The following is a 17,113-nucleotide window of genomic DNA, read 5'->3' on the forward strand; positions in this document are numbered from 1 at the left end:
GGCACTCACAGCAAAAGTTATTCCTATGGGTTAGTTCTAACAAAACTGTTGGAAAAGGTGCTATAAATACACATGCTCTACATATGGTATTTGGATAAGAAAAATGTAGAATATTTTTCTAACACTTTTAAAATGTTAAGTCAATGAACAATGAAAACTTTAAAGCTTCTCACACCTGTGAATATGCATTATTGACTACTTTTCACTTATTAAAATATGAAACACTGCCTTCCCCACATATAGTTTCAAATATTACACACTTTGCTTATACTCAGGATAAGAGTCTCATACACTATATAATCTATATAGTTGTAATATATATTCTATATTATGTAGTTATTTAAAACTTTGTAGTTATACAGTTAAACTTTTGGAAACCATAAAGACTTGTTTATTTTCACAATTATATTCCCATTGCTTTAGAAAAAAAAAAAAAAAAGCAAAGCCCTCTAGTGGCCAAAATTATATACAGATCCATGATAAATCCCCAAATTCTCTATTATTATTAAAAAAATTAAGTAGCGTATTTGTTACACTGTTAGCATAAAGCCTTACTTATTCAAAGTGAAATTTTCTTTTTTCCTGAGGTCTAACTGAATGAAAAGGTAGGACAACTGTGCTATTTAAGTTAATTTCATTAAGGGATTTTAAAAAATATTCCATATAATAGGAAATTCTGAGTGCATAAGCCACATGTTCTGAAATGCCAAGATCAAATATGCAGAGGATTGATTTATATGGATTTTAGAACATAAGATTTTCCTATGTGTAAACCAACAATTAGGGAATGATAACTAAATCTTCTGGGTAATTTGTAATACTCATTCAACTTTTTTTCTTTTTGCAAAAGACTAAGGTTAAAACATTGACGTGAGAACTATACAAGGAATGTTTACAAAATAACACAGCATTTTCAAGCATATCACAGAGTAAAGTGTTCACATCTGACAGGTGGAGGCCGTATGTATATACACCACAATAAAAAAAAAAAAAGGAAACATGGTGGACAGCACCAAATACCACTGTGTAAAAAAGTGACAGAGAAAGAAGGCCTTGTCTTGCGCTTAAAAAAAAAAAAAAAGATTTTATTTATTTGAGAGACAGAGACAGAAAGAGTGGGGGTGGGGTGGAAGGAGAGGGAGAAGCAGACTCCCTGCTGGTCAGGGAGCCCAAGGCAGGCTCCATCCCAGGACCCTGAGATCATGACCTGAGCCGAAGTCAGACGCTTAATCAACCAACCACCCAGGTGCCCCTGCCTTGCCCTTTTCTAAATATTTCAAAAGAAGCTAGAAAGACTGATTGTGATGTGAAATTTACAGATTTTTCAAGCATTGGTGCAATTTAAAAAAATGATGGTGCAGGGCAAGCCAAATCTTCACGCAGGCATCATCCACTTCACACATTACCAATCTGAGACCTCTGACTTAAAAGACTCTGAGTTACTACATGAATACACTATAGTTGGTCTCCTTTTACACAACTGAAAAAATATTTTGGACAAATCTTCCTCTAAATTAAAAAACCTGAATTAGCCTTTCTCAAACGATAAACACAGGGCATCCAACTTTCCCAAGGGTCATTTTCTCTCTTAAGATATTTTTTTCTCAGCCCTGTCATGGTCTCATCACATGTAGGAAGATGGTACACACAGCTATAGTTCCCAGGCCTGTAGCATAAATATCTTACAATACAAGGATCTGTCTGGTTCTGGTTATGTTCACTGTTCTAACAGATACACTGCCGAATATCATTACTGTTTAAAGTAAATTAATTTCCCAATTTCCATATTTACTGTTGATAAATATAAATTACCTTCAGTCCATCTCAGAATAGGATGTGACACTGGGATGTCATAGCACGTTACTGAGGCACTTTCCTGGTACAACATAAACAATGGCTTAGCAAATAGGGCCAGTGCACCGTTAATGAGTTTAGATTCAATTGTCAGAAGCAACAGAATAATCATCTAATCCCCCAAAGTAGAAAGGGTGTACTCTACAGTTACATTAATGTGCATATAAGAGAGAGAAGAGTTTCTGAGATAGGAGAAGAAAGAAGTTGTAATGCTGAAAAGTCATAATAGATAACTTTCCTTTTTTTTTTAAATAAAAGATGATTTTCAAAACAATGTTTTTCTTTCTAAAGCTCCTCTGGGAGCTCCTTCTCCTCAACTTCAAATGCTCTGGTACAAGCTAAGTCAAGACCAGAATCTACTTACTTAAGGCAGCATGATAGATATAATCTCCAGGAAGCAATCCAAAGGAAAAGTTTCTGGGTAATAAGAGCCAACGGCTGGAGGCGGTGTGCTACTGAATGAAAATGTAAATGAAATGACTTTTCACTGTTTTACTTTTTATACCCTATTCAACTTTTTCACTCTTTTCAGCAGCATGTGTGCATTGCTTTACTCATAAAAAGAGAACACAGTGAAAAGTTAGTATAAGTAGAATCTCCTCCCGCAATAACAAACAAAGCAAGAAAGAGCAAAAGTGCTTAAGAACAGAAGTGGTGCCATTCACCATCTTAAATGTGAAATAATATTAGCTAAAGAAAACAAGAGTTTTAGCTTGGCTCAGGCATCCCGAGATCCACCTTTATGCCTCGGTATAGTACCAGTGAAGTTAACAAAAGTGCTCACATTTTCACAAATCATAACAAATATGAAAATGTGATGTGGACTGTGGGCAGGACTGCAGAAAAGCAGGTGGCAGAACAAGGGAAGTGAGCAGGGGCTCAGGGCAGGAAGCAGATGTGCTGGGGCCATGCTGAACAGAAGTAACAATATGACACACAAAGACTTTCCCCATAGGCCCATGATAAACCCTGAACATGGTAGGAGAATGAACTAGAACACAGCATGACCTATGCTATAAAAGGAGAGGAGGTAATTCACTATTCCTTTCCATCTCTGCCTCTGCTCCTTCTCCCCCAGGTGTTCAAGCTCTGGGACTGTGGCTACTACATGAAAGCAGCTCACCTTCAACCTCGGGGCTTGCCTGGGAAAGTAAGTCAGACTCAGACACGAGAAGAAGGTGGTACAGAAATGTCACCCACACTGCTTGAAACCCAAGGCAAGTGCTAAGAAAGATGAAGAAAACTGGTATGGAGATGCTATAAACAACATTGTGGCAAGGGCAGAGGGAAGGAAAGAAACACAGAACACACAAAAGGTGATGAATTCCATTTGGAAGAGATAGAAGAAGATGTGCCCTGAATGCTTTGTGCTAAAGATATACTTAATAAGATATACTTATTCCATTATCTAAAGCATTATCTAGGTCTACATTTATAGATACACAGATACATAATATACAGACATAGAGATAAATTCAGAATGAAAGAGAAGAGAAACTAAAGAGCAAAAGAAACAAAATGAACTCTAAAACACCATCATTACCAAAATGATCAATAAAATGCAGAGCAAGACGGAGAATAGATATTATTGAAACTAAGTTATTGACCTTGATAAAAAGCCTTGGGAAGTCCAGGTTTCAATACAGAATTTTTGGACAACTCTGCATCCTATGTCAGGGTGTGGCAGTGAAGAAGACAAGTTCCTGGCCCCCAAGACCCTAGTCTTCCTTACACCATGAGGGGCTTCGAATGCACATATGGGGATACCCTAGCCCATACTTCCAAGCTCTGTCCCTAAATAGCCTCTGCAAACAGTCACCTTTGGCTACTCTTTGGGTTCCAATATACCAGGGATTTGGTCTGCTCTCAGAAAGAAAGATCATGACAGGAAGTTGATACAAGTCCTTGAACCATTTGGAGCTGAGAGCTGGGGAATGCCAGGCTCTAGGGTACTGGGGTGTGATCTAGATGGGAAATACAGAAGTCAGCTGGACATGAGCGCTGGGTCCCAATGGCAGCACAAGAAGGCAGAACAAATGGAGCTGAACAAATGTTTGAGAGTCATCCAAGCACGGGTCTCTCTTGATGAGCTCTAAAGTCTGTACTGACTGCAGAAATTAGGGAGGAAATAATAATAGATATGGAGAAAATAAAAGTGGATATCCATCATGGGAAATGTTGGTTTTCCTAGTAAATAGGCTCCACTATTATAAAGCAGAAAAAAAGCAATGTATACAAAAAGCTCATTTCTCTGATAGGGAGGAACTAGCAAATGTGGTTGTTTAAATTACACAATACCCATCAGTAAAATCTGCTGGTGAACAACTGCCACCGAGAAATATCCAGCACTTCAAAGATAGGCAGCTGGGCAGAAAGGGCAAGTTGAATTCAAGTGAGAAAAATCAAGCTGGTATCAGAATTTTCCCAGAGCAATATCAAATAACAGGAGATGGAACAACCATGCGCATCAGGTTCTGATGAAGAAGAAGAAAATGTGACCCAAGAATGTGCTCCCCAGCAACAGCGTTGTGCAATGTAGGAACAACAGACATCATAGTCTCAAATCTCCAGTACCAACAGAGCAGACACCAAAATTCGCCAACCCAGATGATAGAAGGGAAAGCTGTGCAGAAAGGATTAGATCAATATTCATCACCCAGGTCCACACATCCCGAAGGAGAAAATAATATTACCCGAGCATTTAAAAAAGTATCTGTCAAGTATGGAGAACACTGACAGAAAATCGCAAGCATCTGAGAACACAGAGACTACAGGATCTCTTGAACACTTCTTTGAAAGCAAATGTACAAATAAAAACAAACAGAAATTACTTGACAGTATACTTAACAACACAGGATCTCATCAAACATGGATGAGGATTTCAAATCCACTTTTGCTTTTTTTAAAATTTATTTATTTTTAAAGATTTTATTTATTTGAAAGAGCAAGAGAGAGTGAGACAGAGAGGGAGCACTAGTAGGGGGAGGAGCAGAGGGGAAGGGAGAAGCAGGCTCTCCACTGAGCAGGAAGCCCAAAGTGGGGCTTGATCCCAGGATCCCAGGATCATGACCTGAGCCGAAGGCAGATGCTTAACTGACTGGCCACCCAGGAGGCCCCACTTTTGCTTTTTATATTTCCTAAGCATCAAGCAATAAAATTAGAAATTAAATTCATAAATTATACCACTTATGCAAATTCTAAAAATGCAGGTAAGACCCTATATTGTCATGAGTATGTATGTAGTAAAAGTTCCAAGAGGAAGGGGGTGGTTGGATTGGGATCAAGGGACTCAGAGGTTTTGTGGTTTCTGTGTTGTTGAAACAGAAAAAAAAAAAAAGTTCCTAGGCAGACAGAGCACACCAGAATATCTATAAAATCTGTTTCTCTGGTACCATGTGCCTGTTAATATTATTTTTTGTAGTTGTCTGTGTGCTTAAAAATGTTGTGAATTTGGGATCCCTGGGTGGCGCAGTGGTTTAGCGCCTGCCTTTGGCCCAGGGCACGATCCTGGAGACCCGGGATCGAATCCCACGTCGGGCTCCCGGTGCATGGAGCCTGCTTCTCCCTCTGCCTATGTCTCTGCCTCTCTCTCTCTCTGTGACTATCATTAAAAAAAAAAAAATGTTCTGAATTTAAAATGTTTAAAAATACAAAGCCTACAAAATGTCTTAGTTTGTGTTACCAGGTAGGAGCTCTGAACATTTTTAATACATAGTGTATTAAGTTATCAAAATTTACATTCTATGTTAAGAAAACATAAAGAGTATCATTGGCAAGCTTCTTCAGAAGGATGCCTGTCAATGAAAAAGAGTTACAAAATATGTTGCCACTAACATTGTGTCACTTAAAATGTGTTGTAAACAAAAAATATTCATAAGATATATGGTTTCAAATTTAAAAACAACTACAAGTTTGGGGATCAGAAAAAAGTTGATGCACTGACTCTAAAATGTTTGCTTTGCATAAAGCAATAGATGTATTTGTACTGTCCTTCTGTATAGTTTCATAATTTGAAGGTGAGTGCAGTAGTGGAGTTCTCCTCCATGACCCGCGCTTTACATTCAAGATTGCTAAGGAGGCAATCTAAGATACGAGTAAGAAGACTCTGACTTGAGAATGTGTATGATGACACAGATGTAGTGACAGGAGGGCATGCGTGTTATCTCAGCTTCTCACTGACCAGGCTCAGGAACCTGTGAGAGTGCTTTGGCTATGAAATCTCTCATCTCCTTGACATCGAATGATCTGTTAACCAAATTGTAAAGCTTCTCCTAGACAATGTGGTTGGACGCATGGTGGGATGAGAAAGAGACCAGCAAATAAATCTTCACTTTGAATGTGGAAAGCTTTTGAGATTGATTTAATTATTGTACTCATCTGAATAATTTCTGAAGACAGTGGTGTGGTGGACATAGGTATTTCTGCTTTCCCTCGTCTTTTATCTAGTGCTGTTTAGGCTTCGCACAGGTTGTGGGCTCCATGGAGAAAGAAATTTCAGAGCATGTCTCTGGACACCCATGGAAAACTGTTATGCCAGCTGCAGAAACACCCAAATCCTATAAACCCAGGTGTGGCTAAAGTTGATATACTACACAGGGATATATTACACCAGAAAATTATAGAGTCATTAACTTCTCAGGATGGCGTGAGGAATGCCTGCCATTGTGAAATCACGTATTGTTCCAGAAAACAAAAATGTGCAAGAAAATTCTGTAAGGTGACTCTATAGAGAGAACGATGGAATTTAAATCTATTAATATTTCATTTCATATGTGGGTCCATAGGTAGACTTTTCTGGAAACAAAAGATAATGGGCGACCAGTACTTCCAGAGGGTACTCAAAGAAACAATGGTTGGTATTGAGGTAGCAGGCTCAGAAAAGTAGGAAGAAAACTCTCCTAATGGAATGCAAGTTTCCCCCCAACAGAGAACAGTATTATTCCTTAATAGTTAATTCTTAATGGTTAAATCCAATAGACAAAAGAGTAAAAAATGCAGAGGATTGGGGGCAATTTATTGAAGATGAAGAAACATTAATACCTGTAATGTTTCCTTCCTAGTGGAGTCCAATATGTTCATATCCTCACTTCTTTGGCCCTTGAGAATGTGGAATGAATGGAAGAGTTTGCAAAGAACAAATATAAAGTTGTTCCTTTTCACTTCCTCTAGTGACTTAGCTATATGCAGAGAACACATTTGTTCAGCTCCAAGTATAAGGAGGGCATCTTCTGGCCTCCACTGTGTGGGGTTGACTGGGTCACCCTGGGATTCAGTACTTAGACTAATTTATGCTTTCAGACAGAGGTACACTGTTAAATGTTTAACAATCAGATCTCCAGGAGGAAAAAAAGTCCCTGCTAAATGTCATTAACTGATTTCCATGGTGTACATACTTTGATCACAGCTCATTTTAAGCTACCAACATGATGTCACTAATCATGGAGCTGGGGAAGTGCATGAACAATGGGCTCTCACAGCCCCTATGAGTTGGCTCCAGCATACCACTGCATATGTCATTCTTCAGGCTGATTTTATCAGTAACTTAGGTGATATTTTAGATTCAAATTGCTTATGCTGATTCTCAATTGGTTTAAAGCTGGAGTTAGCAAGAGGAGAGCTAATTATTTGTCTCCCTCAAACAGCAAAATATACACGGTCTAGTACAGGGATCATTTCTAATTTACCCTTAGAGCTCTCTGAGTAATAGAGTAAATGAATCCTATGAAACACTTAGCAAATTAAAATGAATGAATATACTTGAGTTTATGATGATGCAGAGATATTTCTATAAATATAAAATAGCATGATGTGCAGCCTTTATTCAAATAATCTAGGCTCTTATGTAAAAAAAATCATTTAGCTACTAACAAGGTAAATGCAGACATTTCTCATTCTAAAGCCTTGGGGAATAAAAATACTTAGTCCTTTTATTATTAACCTCAAATATTTCTACTGAAAGTGTTTGGATATGTTTTCTTCACACACATATGGTCAACTCATAATAAATGTATATTGAATTAAAGAAAATCCCAGTTTAATAATGAAACATTAAGCACAAAAATATCACATATGTGTAAGTCAACAACAGACTGACTATTTAAATTGATTATTTCGATTAGACACAAAAATTATATAAGTGGTTATTTTTAAAAAATGGCAAAAAGCTACTTTGGCAAGGTGTATATGTCAACCTAAATACATCCCTTTTGGAGCTTATTTGTCACAGTGAATTACTGGATTTCAGGTGCTGACTTCTGTACTTACATTTATTTTTCCCCTATTCTGGTATGTTTGATAAGTACTTAAACTTTTTTTTTTTTTTTTTTTTTTTTTTTTAGAATCATTACTACCATTACAGAGTCTTTCTACTTCTTTTAGATCTCAATGTGATGAGATATCATGGAAAAAAAAAACAATTTTTTTCACATAATAGCTACCACCTTTCAGCTTTACATCTATTAAGAGGTGCTATAAGAAGTGAACAGGCAATTGAGCCAAAGACAGCAAACACATAACTTTAAATGAGTTACACAATTAAGTTTCCTCAGTTGGCTTCTTTTGCCATGATGCTGAGGTAGTATAATAGCAGATTTCCAGTCAGCAGAAATTAGAGTACAATAAAACCGTAATGACATGGTAAGTAGGCTCCAAGAGATTCATTCATGTAGAAGTTGGTAATGATACTGTAAGGATAACAAAGCAAACTGGACACATCTCTGCAGCTAGCAGAGCTGGGATGCTACAGGTCTGGATGTGCAATCAAAATCTATGAAGTCTCAGCTCAAAATGGGTACCACCTGGTGGCAACTGTCCACTCTGTCTTAAATGTAGAAATGGACAAAGGTCAGATTCCAAGACTTGCTGGGATTTCGGGAGAGTGATAATAATTTAGGAATCTCCTGATTAGCTGGCACCTGTGTCATCCCCCAACCAGAGTTGGGAAGGATGAATACCAAGACCAGGAGGACCTTCCTCAACCTGCCTGGCTCCCCAAGCAAGGTCTCCTTTTTCCTTCCATAACCAGCCTCCTCATTTGATCCTCTTCATTTAAATATATGGAGTGGATTGAGGACGAAAACCAACCTTCAATCACTATCATCCAAATTTGCATTATTGTGGGGCATGTAATTGCATGGTTTTATTGCATTACATTTGATTCTAGAGCATTTTAATAGATAATCCCACAGACCATTTCCCTGAGTTTTCAGATTATAAATTAAATTAGGAAATGTTAAGGGAAAAAAATGAAGCATCAAAATGAGTCCTCAAGTATTACTAAACCACTCCTTCTACCCCTCCTTCCTCTCATTTATTTTTTGCTAATTTATGTGACAGTATATATATATATATATAATATATATATATATATATAAAATATGTATATATAATATCCACCTCCTCCCATACTTTTCTTTACATAATAAACTATTAAGTATCATAAAACTCTTTTTAAAAAGTGTTTTATTACTCAAGAAAAAACATGCATTGAAAACTCCTGTCAACGTAATAAATTTCTTATCCTTTGATTATGTGTACAATTCAATTTTATGGACTTAATGCCAACAAGCCAATATATATAATCACTAGTAGAAAATGAGCATTTATATCATTAACTACCACATTATTAAGTACTCATCATTTCTACAGGCCAGAGTTAACATGAACAATATATGAGCAAGTTACGGGAAAAGGCTGGTGGGTTGTATATTAAGGAAAAATAAGGGAAGATATGAACAATGAGAAGGAGATCTCTTTTGCTTTATGAAGTTTCTGAAGTTTTTCTGTCCTATCAGTTTTTTTGTCTATTCTCACCCTCCACTGATGGCTCAATATATCTTGGTGTGTCTTTCACAGCATTTTTTTTTCCGGTGGTGGATCTTCAATAACTATGCCCTCATCATCTTTATTGTCATGGCTCACGAAGGGAATGCAAAAGTTCACAAAGACAGGCATATTGCTTATAAATATAAATATTGCTCAACCTTATCATTTAATATCATCTTTCATTGAGAAAACACAAAAGTGAAAACTTTTACAATACAGCCTTGGCAAGCATGTAACCTAAGTTGGTTATTTGATTAGATAGTTTAGTGGACAATGTTTTAAAAGAATATAAAGAGGTTGCTTGGTCTCAGTACAAACAAGACTGCACACAGGCTGCTCCATGCATTTATATTATATACCCGAGGCACCATGAAAATCTTTGCGTGGGTGCATAGGGCAGACTAATTCTGGTAGGTAATTTTAAATTAATCAAAATGAAAAATAAATATATCATTTGGCCCTCAACTCTACATCTAGGATTCACATTACCTGTGTGTATGTATTTATATACATATTTTCTTTCTCATGTTCACTAAGGTACTATTTGCAATACAGGTACATATGTGTCAACAGAGATATATTCTCATCATGAATATAAGAATGCTAATCTAAATATCATTTGTTGAGCAGCTCGGGTGGCTCAGCGGTTTAGTGCCACCTTCAGCCCAGGGTGTGATCCTGGAGACCCGGGATTAAGTCTCGTGTCGGGCTCCCTCCCTGCATGGAGCCTGCTTCTCCCTCTGCCTGTGTCTCTGCCTCTCTCAGTCTCTCTCTTTCTCTCTCTCTCTGTCTCTCATAAATAAATAAATAAAATCTTTTAAAATAAATAAATATAATTTGTTAGGGGAGCCTGGGTGGCTCAGTTGGTTAAGCATCTGCCTTTGGCTCAGGTCATGAGCTCGGGGTCCTGGGATTGAGCCCTCCATCAGGCTCCCTGTTCCATGGGTAGCCTGCTTCTCCCTCTCCCTCTGCTATATAGAGAGAAATAATGCAGATATGTACATTTATCAACACTTGAATCACACTCAATTCAAAGAGATGCTTATATTATACAACACTGGGGGGAGTAGATATTACTGAGACTTGATTCTTGTCACTAGACAAGAATATTTATGTTCCCATTCTCGAACCTGTGGACAATGAACAGACTGCATAAATTCACCTCGCAATACCCTTTGTTATGCTGAATCAGCAGAACCAGCTAAATTCCATTAGTTGAAGAACTTACGTTGAAAATTCTCTGAAAATAATACTAACATGTTTTTAAAAAGAAGGCATGTGTATGTGTATGTGTGTGTACAGGAAGGTTATCTAGAAGAATAAATAGCATCTGTGAGACAATAAGATTTACATTGTTCTCAGATCTTTGAATGTTAAGAAAAACATACTTTGTTGGTCTTTTTGTATTTAAATTTTTTACCATGTGCATATTCCATTAAAAAAATCATAATACACATCCTTAGAGAAACAAAGCTTCTCTACCAATAGGACAAAAGTCCTCTAAGATTTAGAAGGGGCATCTGACGTCAAGAGTATTGCTTGCCATCTATTTGATTCAGGCATGGGTTTATGGTGACTGCACTTCCATAAATAATTATAAATCAAATGTACAACCCTGTGGATAAAAAGACAAAATCAATTCAGTCATTTAATGTCGCTGACATTGATGTTCTCTCTCCAGTTCCTCTGCACAGCTGGACAAGTTAGACTTCTCATAGGTGCTTCTCATAGTTGCCTAATTGCTCAGACAACAGCTAATTTAATATCACTTTATCCTTGATGCCACAGCCAGATTGACCTTTCTGAAGTGGAGATTCCTTGGCTTGAACCTCTTCAGGGACCTCTCTCCACTGTCTCAATAAAACCTAAACTCCTAAACAAGACTGTGAATCATCCCCTAACAAATTCCCTTTTCTTCCTCAACAAAAGAATACCTAACTACAAGAATGTTAGCAGGGCACATGGCCACCCTCTGCCAAAAGTCTACATTTCCTAGGCTCTTGTGTAATGAGTAGATGTGATATACAACTTCGGCCTAGCCAATGGAAGATAACGTGTACAACTTCTGGGAAACCTCCTCAAGGGAGGAGATTTTGATCTGCTGTCTGCTCCCTGGAATGCTGATGTGATAGCTGCAACAGCCATCTTGGATCACAGATGCACTGGACTACCTACTTTATATGAGAGAAAAGTAGATTTCCAATTCATTTAAATTCTTGCTATTTTGAAAATTAGTCCCTCAGAGTTAATCCTAATTTGAATGAATACAAAACACATGACCACATGTGGTCAATCTATTCTTTTCACTCATCTTTACTACTCCTACAGTTGCCTCTACACAGCAGCTACAACTAACTGGCACTTCTCAGACCATGCCATGCTATTTCTTACTTTTGTGTTAGTTGAAGACGGCTCATCTGTCTGAAATATTCTGCTCCTACCTCTATTCAAATTCTACTCCTTTGCATGGAAAATTGGGCAATGGACTCATTAGAAGACAAAAATAGTATTTTTATCCTGCCCTACCCCATGTTGTTTGACACATGGTAGTTGCTGCAGAAAAGTTCAGAAAACCTTTAGAGCTGAAGAAAGTCTTCTTAACCTTCTCCTACCCTCATTGGCCCAGGAAGGGAAAAACAGAGAAAAAGGATTTAGAATACAAGGCAGGGAAAAAGTAAACCTCACAGATAAATAACTTCTGAGACAGAAAGAGAATATACCGCACCGACTTAAAAAGAATATTGTAAAAAAAAAAAAAAAGAATATTGTCCTATGAAAATATGCAATAAAAAATAAGAAAGAGCTCCCACATATTTGACATTTTATTGCCCTATTTAAAATTCCAGTGAAAGGGACAGAAGAATAAAGCCCCAGAAAGCAGGACAAAATGACTGAAATGGAAAATAAGAAAGAAAAGATACAAATATTAGCATGATCAATCTGAAACACTCTATAATCCACTTCTAGGAAGGTGAAGTTCAGCAAGAGAGAAGAAAGGAATGAGGAGCATTATCAGAAACATTATACCTGAGCACATTTCAAAAAAGTAAATGATGTTCAGGATGTACTTACTGGAATATGCATGTATTCATTCTTTAAGCTCATGTAATCCAGTCCTAATTACTGACCACATGCTTCAGCCACTGGAGAGCAAAAGATGAATAAGGTAATGTTTCTGCTCTCCATGACCTTATTCTATTGAAAAAAACAGGGCACATAAAATGGTAATTATAATAAAATGACAGTAAGAACAAAAATAAAAGTTTGTAAGAGCTCTGCAGGAGTATAGGAGTGATACCTCACCCATCTAAGACTCAGTTTGGAGTTTTACAATATAACACTTACATGCTACACTTATGGGTTAATACTATAGTTTCTAACTTCTGATTTTCTTTTTTTAAAGATTTTATTTATTTATTCATGATAGACACACAGAGAGAGAGGCAGAGACATAGGCAGAGGGAGAAGCAGGCTCCCTACAGGGAGCCCATTGTGGGACTTGATCCTGGACCCCAGGATCACTCCGGGAGCTGAAGGCAGATGCTCAACCACTGAGCCACCCCGGTGCCCCAAACTTTTGGTTTTCTTTTAAATCATTCCCATAAAATGCATTTTGGCATTCAACTTAATGCTAAAAAACCTTTATAATCTATGTACTCCAAAAGCCACTGGGAAAAACCAAATAACCCCATTCCTTTTTTATTTTTATTGCAGTATAAGACATATAGAGACAAGAATAAATCCTAAGAACAGCTCCATGAGTTTTTTTCCAAGGTGAACTTACCTATGTGACCCATACAGAGACCAAGAATCTAATACTGCCAGCAACCTGGGAGATGCCTCATGGACCCTTTCAGGCACTTTCCTTTCCCAAGTGAAACCATCTTCATGATTCCTAATAGCATGGATTAGATAGGTTAGTTCTATCCTTGAACTTAATAAAAATGAAATCATATCTCATATGCACTCTGTGTCTTCCTTCTTTGGCTGAATATTAAGTGATAAGATATGTTTACACTGTTGGATATGTAGTTTTACTTTAAATAATATTTTTTAAATAACATTTTTAGACTGATGAATGTGAAAATGGTACAAGGAGTTGCCACATAACCTCACACTCAGTTTTCCATATTATTAGAATCTCATATTCATATGGTACATCTGTCAAAATTAATGAACCAATATCGATACATAATTGTTAACTAAAGCTTACAGTGCACTGAAATTGCTTTAGTTGTCCCTTAATGTTTTTTTTTTCTGCCCAGGGCCCCATCTAAGATGCATTAGATATAGTCATCATGTCTCCTTAGGTTCTCTTGGTTGCCCGTTTCTCAGGTTTCCCTTGTTTTTCATGATCTTAACAGTTTTTAGGATTACTGGTCAGGCATTTTGTGAAAGGGCAATCAACTGGAATTTGCCTGATGTTTTTCTCATGGTTAAATGGAGGGAATATATTTTTGGGAAGAACACCACAGAGGTAAAGGGCCATTCTTATCACATCACATTGAGGTATATGTATGTGTATGATGTCATCTTTGATGTTGAGCTAAATCACTTGGCTTCAGGTAGTACTTGTCAAGTTTCTCCACTGTAAAGTCACCATCCCTCTTGTTTTTCTTCATCCTTTCCTACCATACTCTTTGAAAACAAGTAATACATATAGACTAGAAAACAACAAGATTATATGATTCCAAAGTACAAGTCTTAACTACTAGAACATAGAAACTTACATGACAGCGACATTTACAATGGATCCAATTTATTATATCCACACAGATTATCAGCCCAGAAAAACTACTGTAGTTTTTTTTCATGAAATCATTTTAAATGACTGTCAAATAACTTGATTTTTCTATTAATGTGGCATCTATGGAAATAGTCTTAGACTGATTCTAAAAAAGCCAAGTGAAAAACTAGAAAGTATTGTATAAAAATCATTTGAAAATCTGGGTTAGCTAAATTTTGCATGATTCTATTCACTTGTCTCTTTGCACGTATAAGCTTAGTTACAGAGTTTCTAAGGAAGATTTCCAAAAATAAACACCATCTAGTATTAAGAGTTGATATTGCAAATACACAAAAATGCTGAGGGGATCTACTCATAGAAGATTAAAATAGATTACATAATTTATTAAGAAGTACCTTATTAAGAATACCATCAACAGATAAGTTACCACCATCATTTTTATCTCATAAGACAAGATTCATAAATCTAATGAGAAATATGCCTGTCTTAACTACTTCCTTAGTTTAATATATAAAGTATATTATTAATCTAATATCATAAAAGTAACACAGCATTATTTTCCATATATGATATTGTAAATCATATAATCTTCAGTTTTATAACGACACTGAGTAACCTAAACTATCTGCCAAATGGCCATAGGCTAGAATTATATCTCTTCACATTATTCTTAAATCAAGTTTCCATCCTTTTTGAGTGAAGTTTCAACATAAGGTACTGGATAACTCATAGTCAGTAGTAATAGAAATGACAGTGATCTTCAAAACAGATTCTGTATCTTCATCTATCCCTGAGGGAAAATGACCTTGATCTTCACATTAACTGTGAATCACATGGGCTGCCCTGACTCATATTCTGCAAATAGGAATGATCAATGTAAATTAGCAAGAAATACATTGCAAACTTCCCAGAAAAACCCATACTACTAAAATTCCATTATTAAAACTAATACACTGAACTTCAAAAGAGTGGGAGAGAACTATATTGAGATAGAGCTACACTGTTGCCCAGATAGTTTATTTTCTACATGACTCAAAATAGATCCATCTCAGGGGTGTGCTGAAGCCAGCTTATTAATGGCTTATAAGAACCATTTGTTGAATTTTCTGGAATTTGTGAACCTATTGTTGAAGTCATTATTAGAAATTAAATTATATAAACAGTATCATATTAAAAACAAAGGTAATGAATATTCAAACCTTATCACTTCCTAACACCTTACTATTATACATGTTCTTGAGCTCATTTACATCTGCTGTGTATGCAAGAAATTCTACATATAGTTGCTACTGTGCATCATTTTCAATTCCACACTCAGTGACATCAGGCTGGTATCTTGAAATAAGCCATGAGGGGCAGTATTTACACCATAAAAATAAGAAAATGTTACAAACCAGGGCTCTGCTACCTCATCTCAGAGAACTGGTTGTAAAACATTTACCAGCACACCACTGACCAATCCATGTCTAACCCTCCCTCTTGCCAATTCTATCCCCCACTCCAAAAGCAATCTTAGTATCAATTCTCTTTAAAGACACTCATTTTGGGGGAACTTCCAGCTGTGTATATAATACTGGTTCACTTAAAGATAATGAAGATTTAAATTCTTTTGAAATAGAATTTCAATAGAAAAACAGAAAAGTGATGTGATTCCAAGCAAGCAACTGTCTTGAGGGAGAAAGTTCCTATGTGGGTTTAACAAATTCTGAAACTTATATGTGACTTTAAAGTTTTGAATGTAAGAGAAGGTAGGAAAGCCTATTGGTGAAAGACAGAAATGGGTTTCATCTTGATTTCACCATTTACACTAGGAACATAATATCTCTAAGACTTGAGTCTTAAAAATAATAAAAAGTAATACCAATGTTGTCAAACTTTTGATGAGTAAAATGAGATAACAGATGTGAAGTTACCACAGACATTCCATAAACATTGGCTGTTTTGTGGTATACACTTAGGTTCAGCAATGGACCACCATTGGGACCAAAGAAGCTTGAATTCATAAATGCTCAATGAATGCTATGCAGATGAGCTATTTACCCTCTTGCATCTATACATTGAATATTAGCATAGTAAAGCTCAGAGAAGACCAGCATATAAGGAACCTGAATAAGTAGTCAGCAGTGTTTATAAAATTTCTCATATTTTACCCAATCTTCTCATTTTGGTTACTTCTATGCCATTCCTCTCCAAAATGCTGTATCTAATAACATAATAAGTCCCCTTACTTCTACCTCTGTAGGACAGCTAAATATGCATTTACTGCTGTTTCATTCTCTGGTAGCCCCTAAATCAGGATCTTAATACTGCTCCCCCACAAATAAAAGTATATAACCTGGTAATTTCCTCCTATTACCTGTAAATTCATTTTTTTTGGTAAAGTATTTTAGGAAATAATTTTAAAATAAAGTATGACATCCAGATAATCTTATAAAGGCCTATTCTAGACTGTACAGAATTCAGAAGGATTATATAAGCTTTTAAAGAAGGTTCAGAGGTCATCTAAAAGCAATAATGGGTTTTAAAAAATGCACTTATGAGACTGGAATTATTAAAGAAATAAGTTGAAGGGTTGATATTATAATAGATTTCAATAAGTTAAGACTTAGCAGTAAAAGGGATTGGTCAAATGCAATCTATGAAGCCACAGACCAAAAAAAAAAAAAAAAGCTTACATTTTGGTGTAAG

At 36.4% G+C, this 17,113-nt stretch overlaps 1 protein-coding gene across 5 annotated transcripts in view; it reads right to left on the minus strand.

The window, feature by feature from the left end:
* The window catches only part of PRR16 (proline rich 16), a 199,362-nt gene that overhangs the window by 24,001 nt on the left and 158,248 nt on the right, over window positions 1-17,113 (minus strand). Inside the window, exon 1 of one of the 5 annotated variants that reach the window (XM_055302525.1) lies at window positions 12,751-12,850. The exons of the other annotated variants lie outside the window; for them this stretch is intronic. Within the exon in view, the coding sequence (XP_055158500.1) occupies window positions 12,751-12,783 (33 nt within the window). The 5' untranslated portion in view covers window positions 12,784-12,850. Of the gene's footprint in view, window positions 1-12,750; window positions 12,851-17,113 lie in introns of those variants that run through there. 5 annotated transcript variants of the gene reach the window in all.

Source organism: Nyctereutes procyonoides, unplaced genomic scaffold (genome assembly GCF_905146905.1).
Source record: "Nyctereutes procyonoides isolate TBG_1078 unplaced genomic scaffold, NYPRO_anot_genome, whole genome shotgun sequence".
Taxonomy (NCBI): Eukaryota; Metazoa; Chordata; class Mammalia; order Carnivora; family Canidae; genus Nyctereutes; species Nyctereutes procyonoides.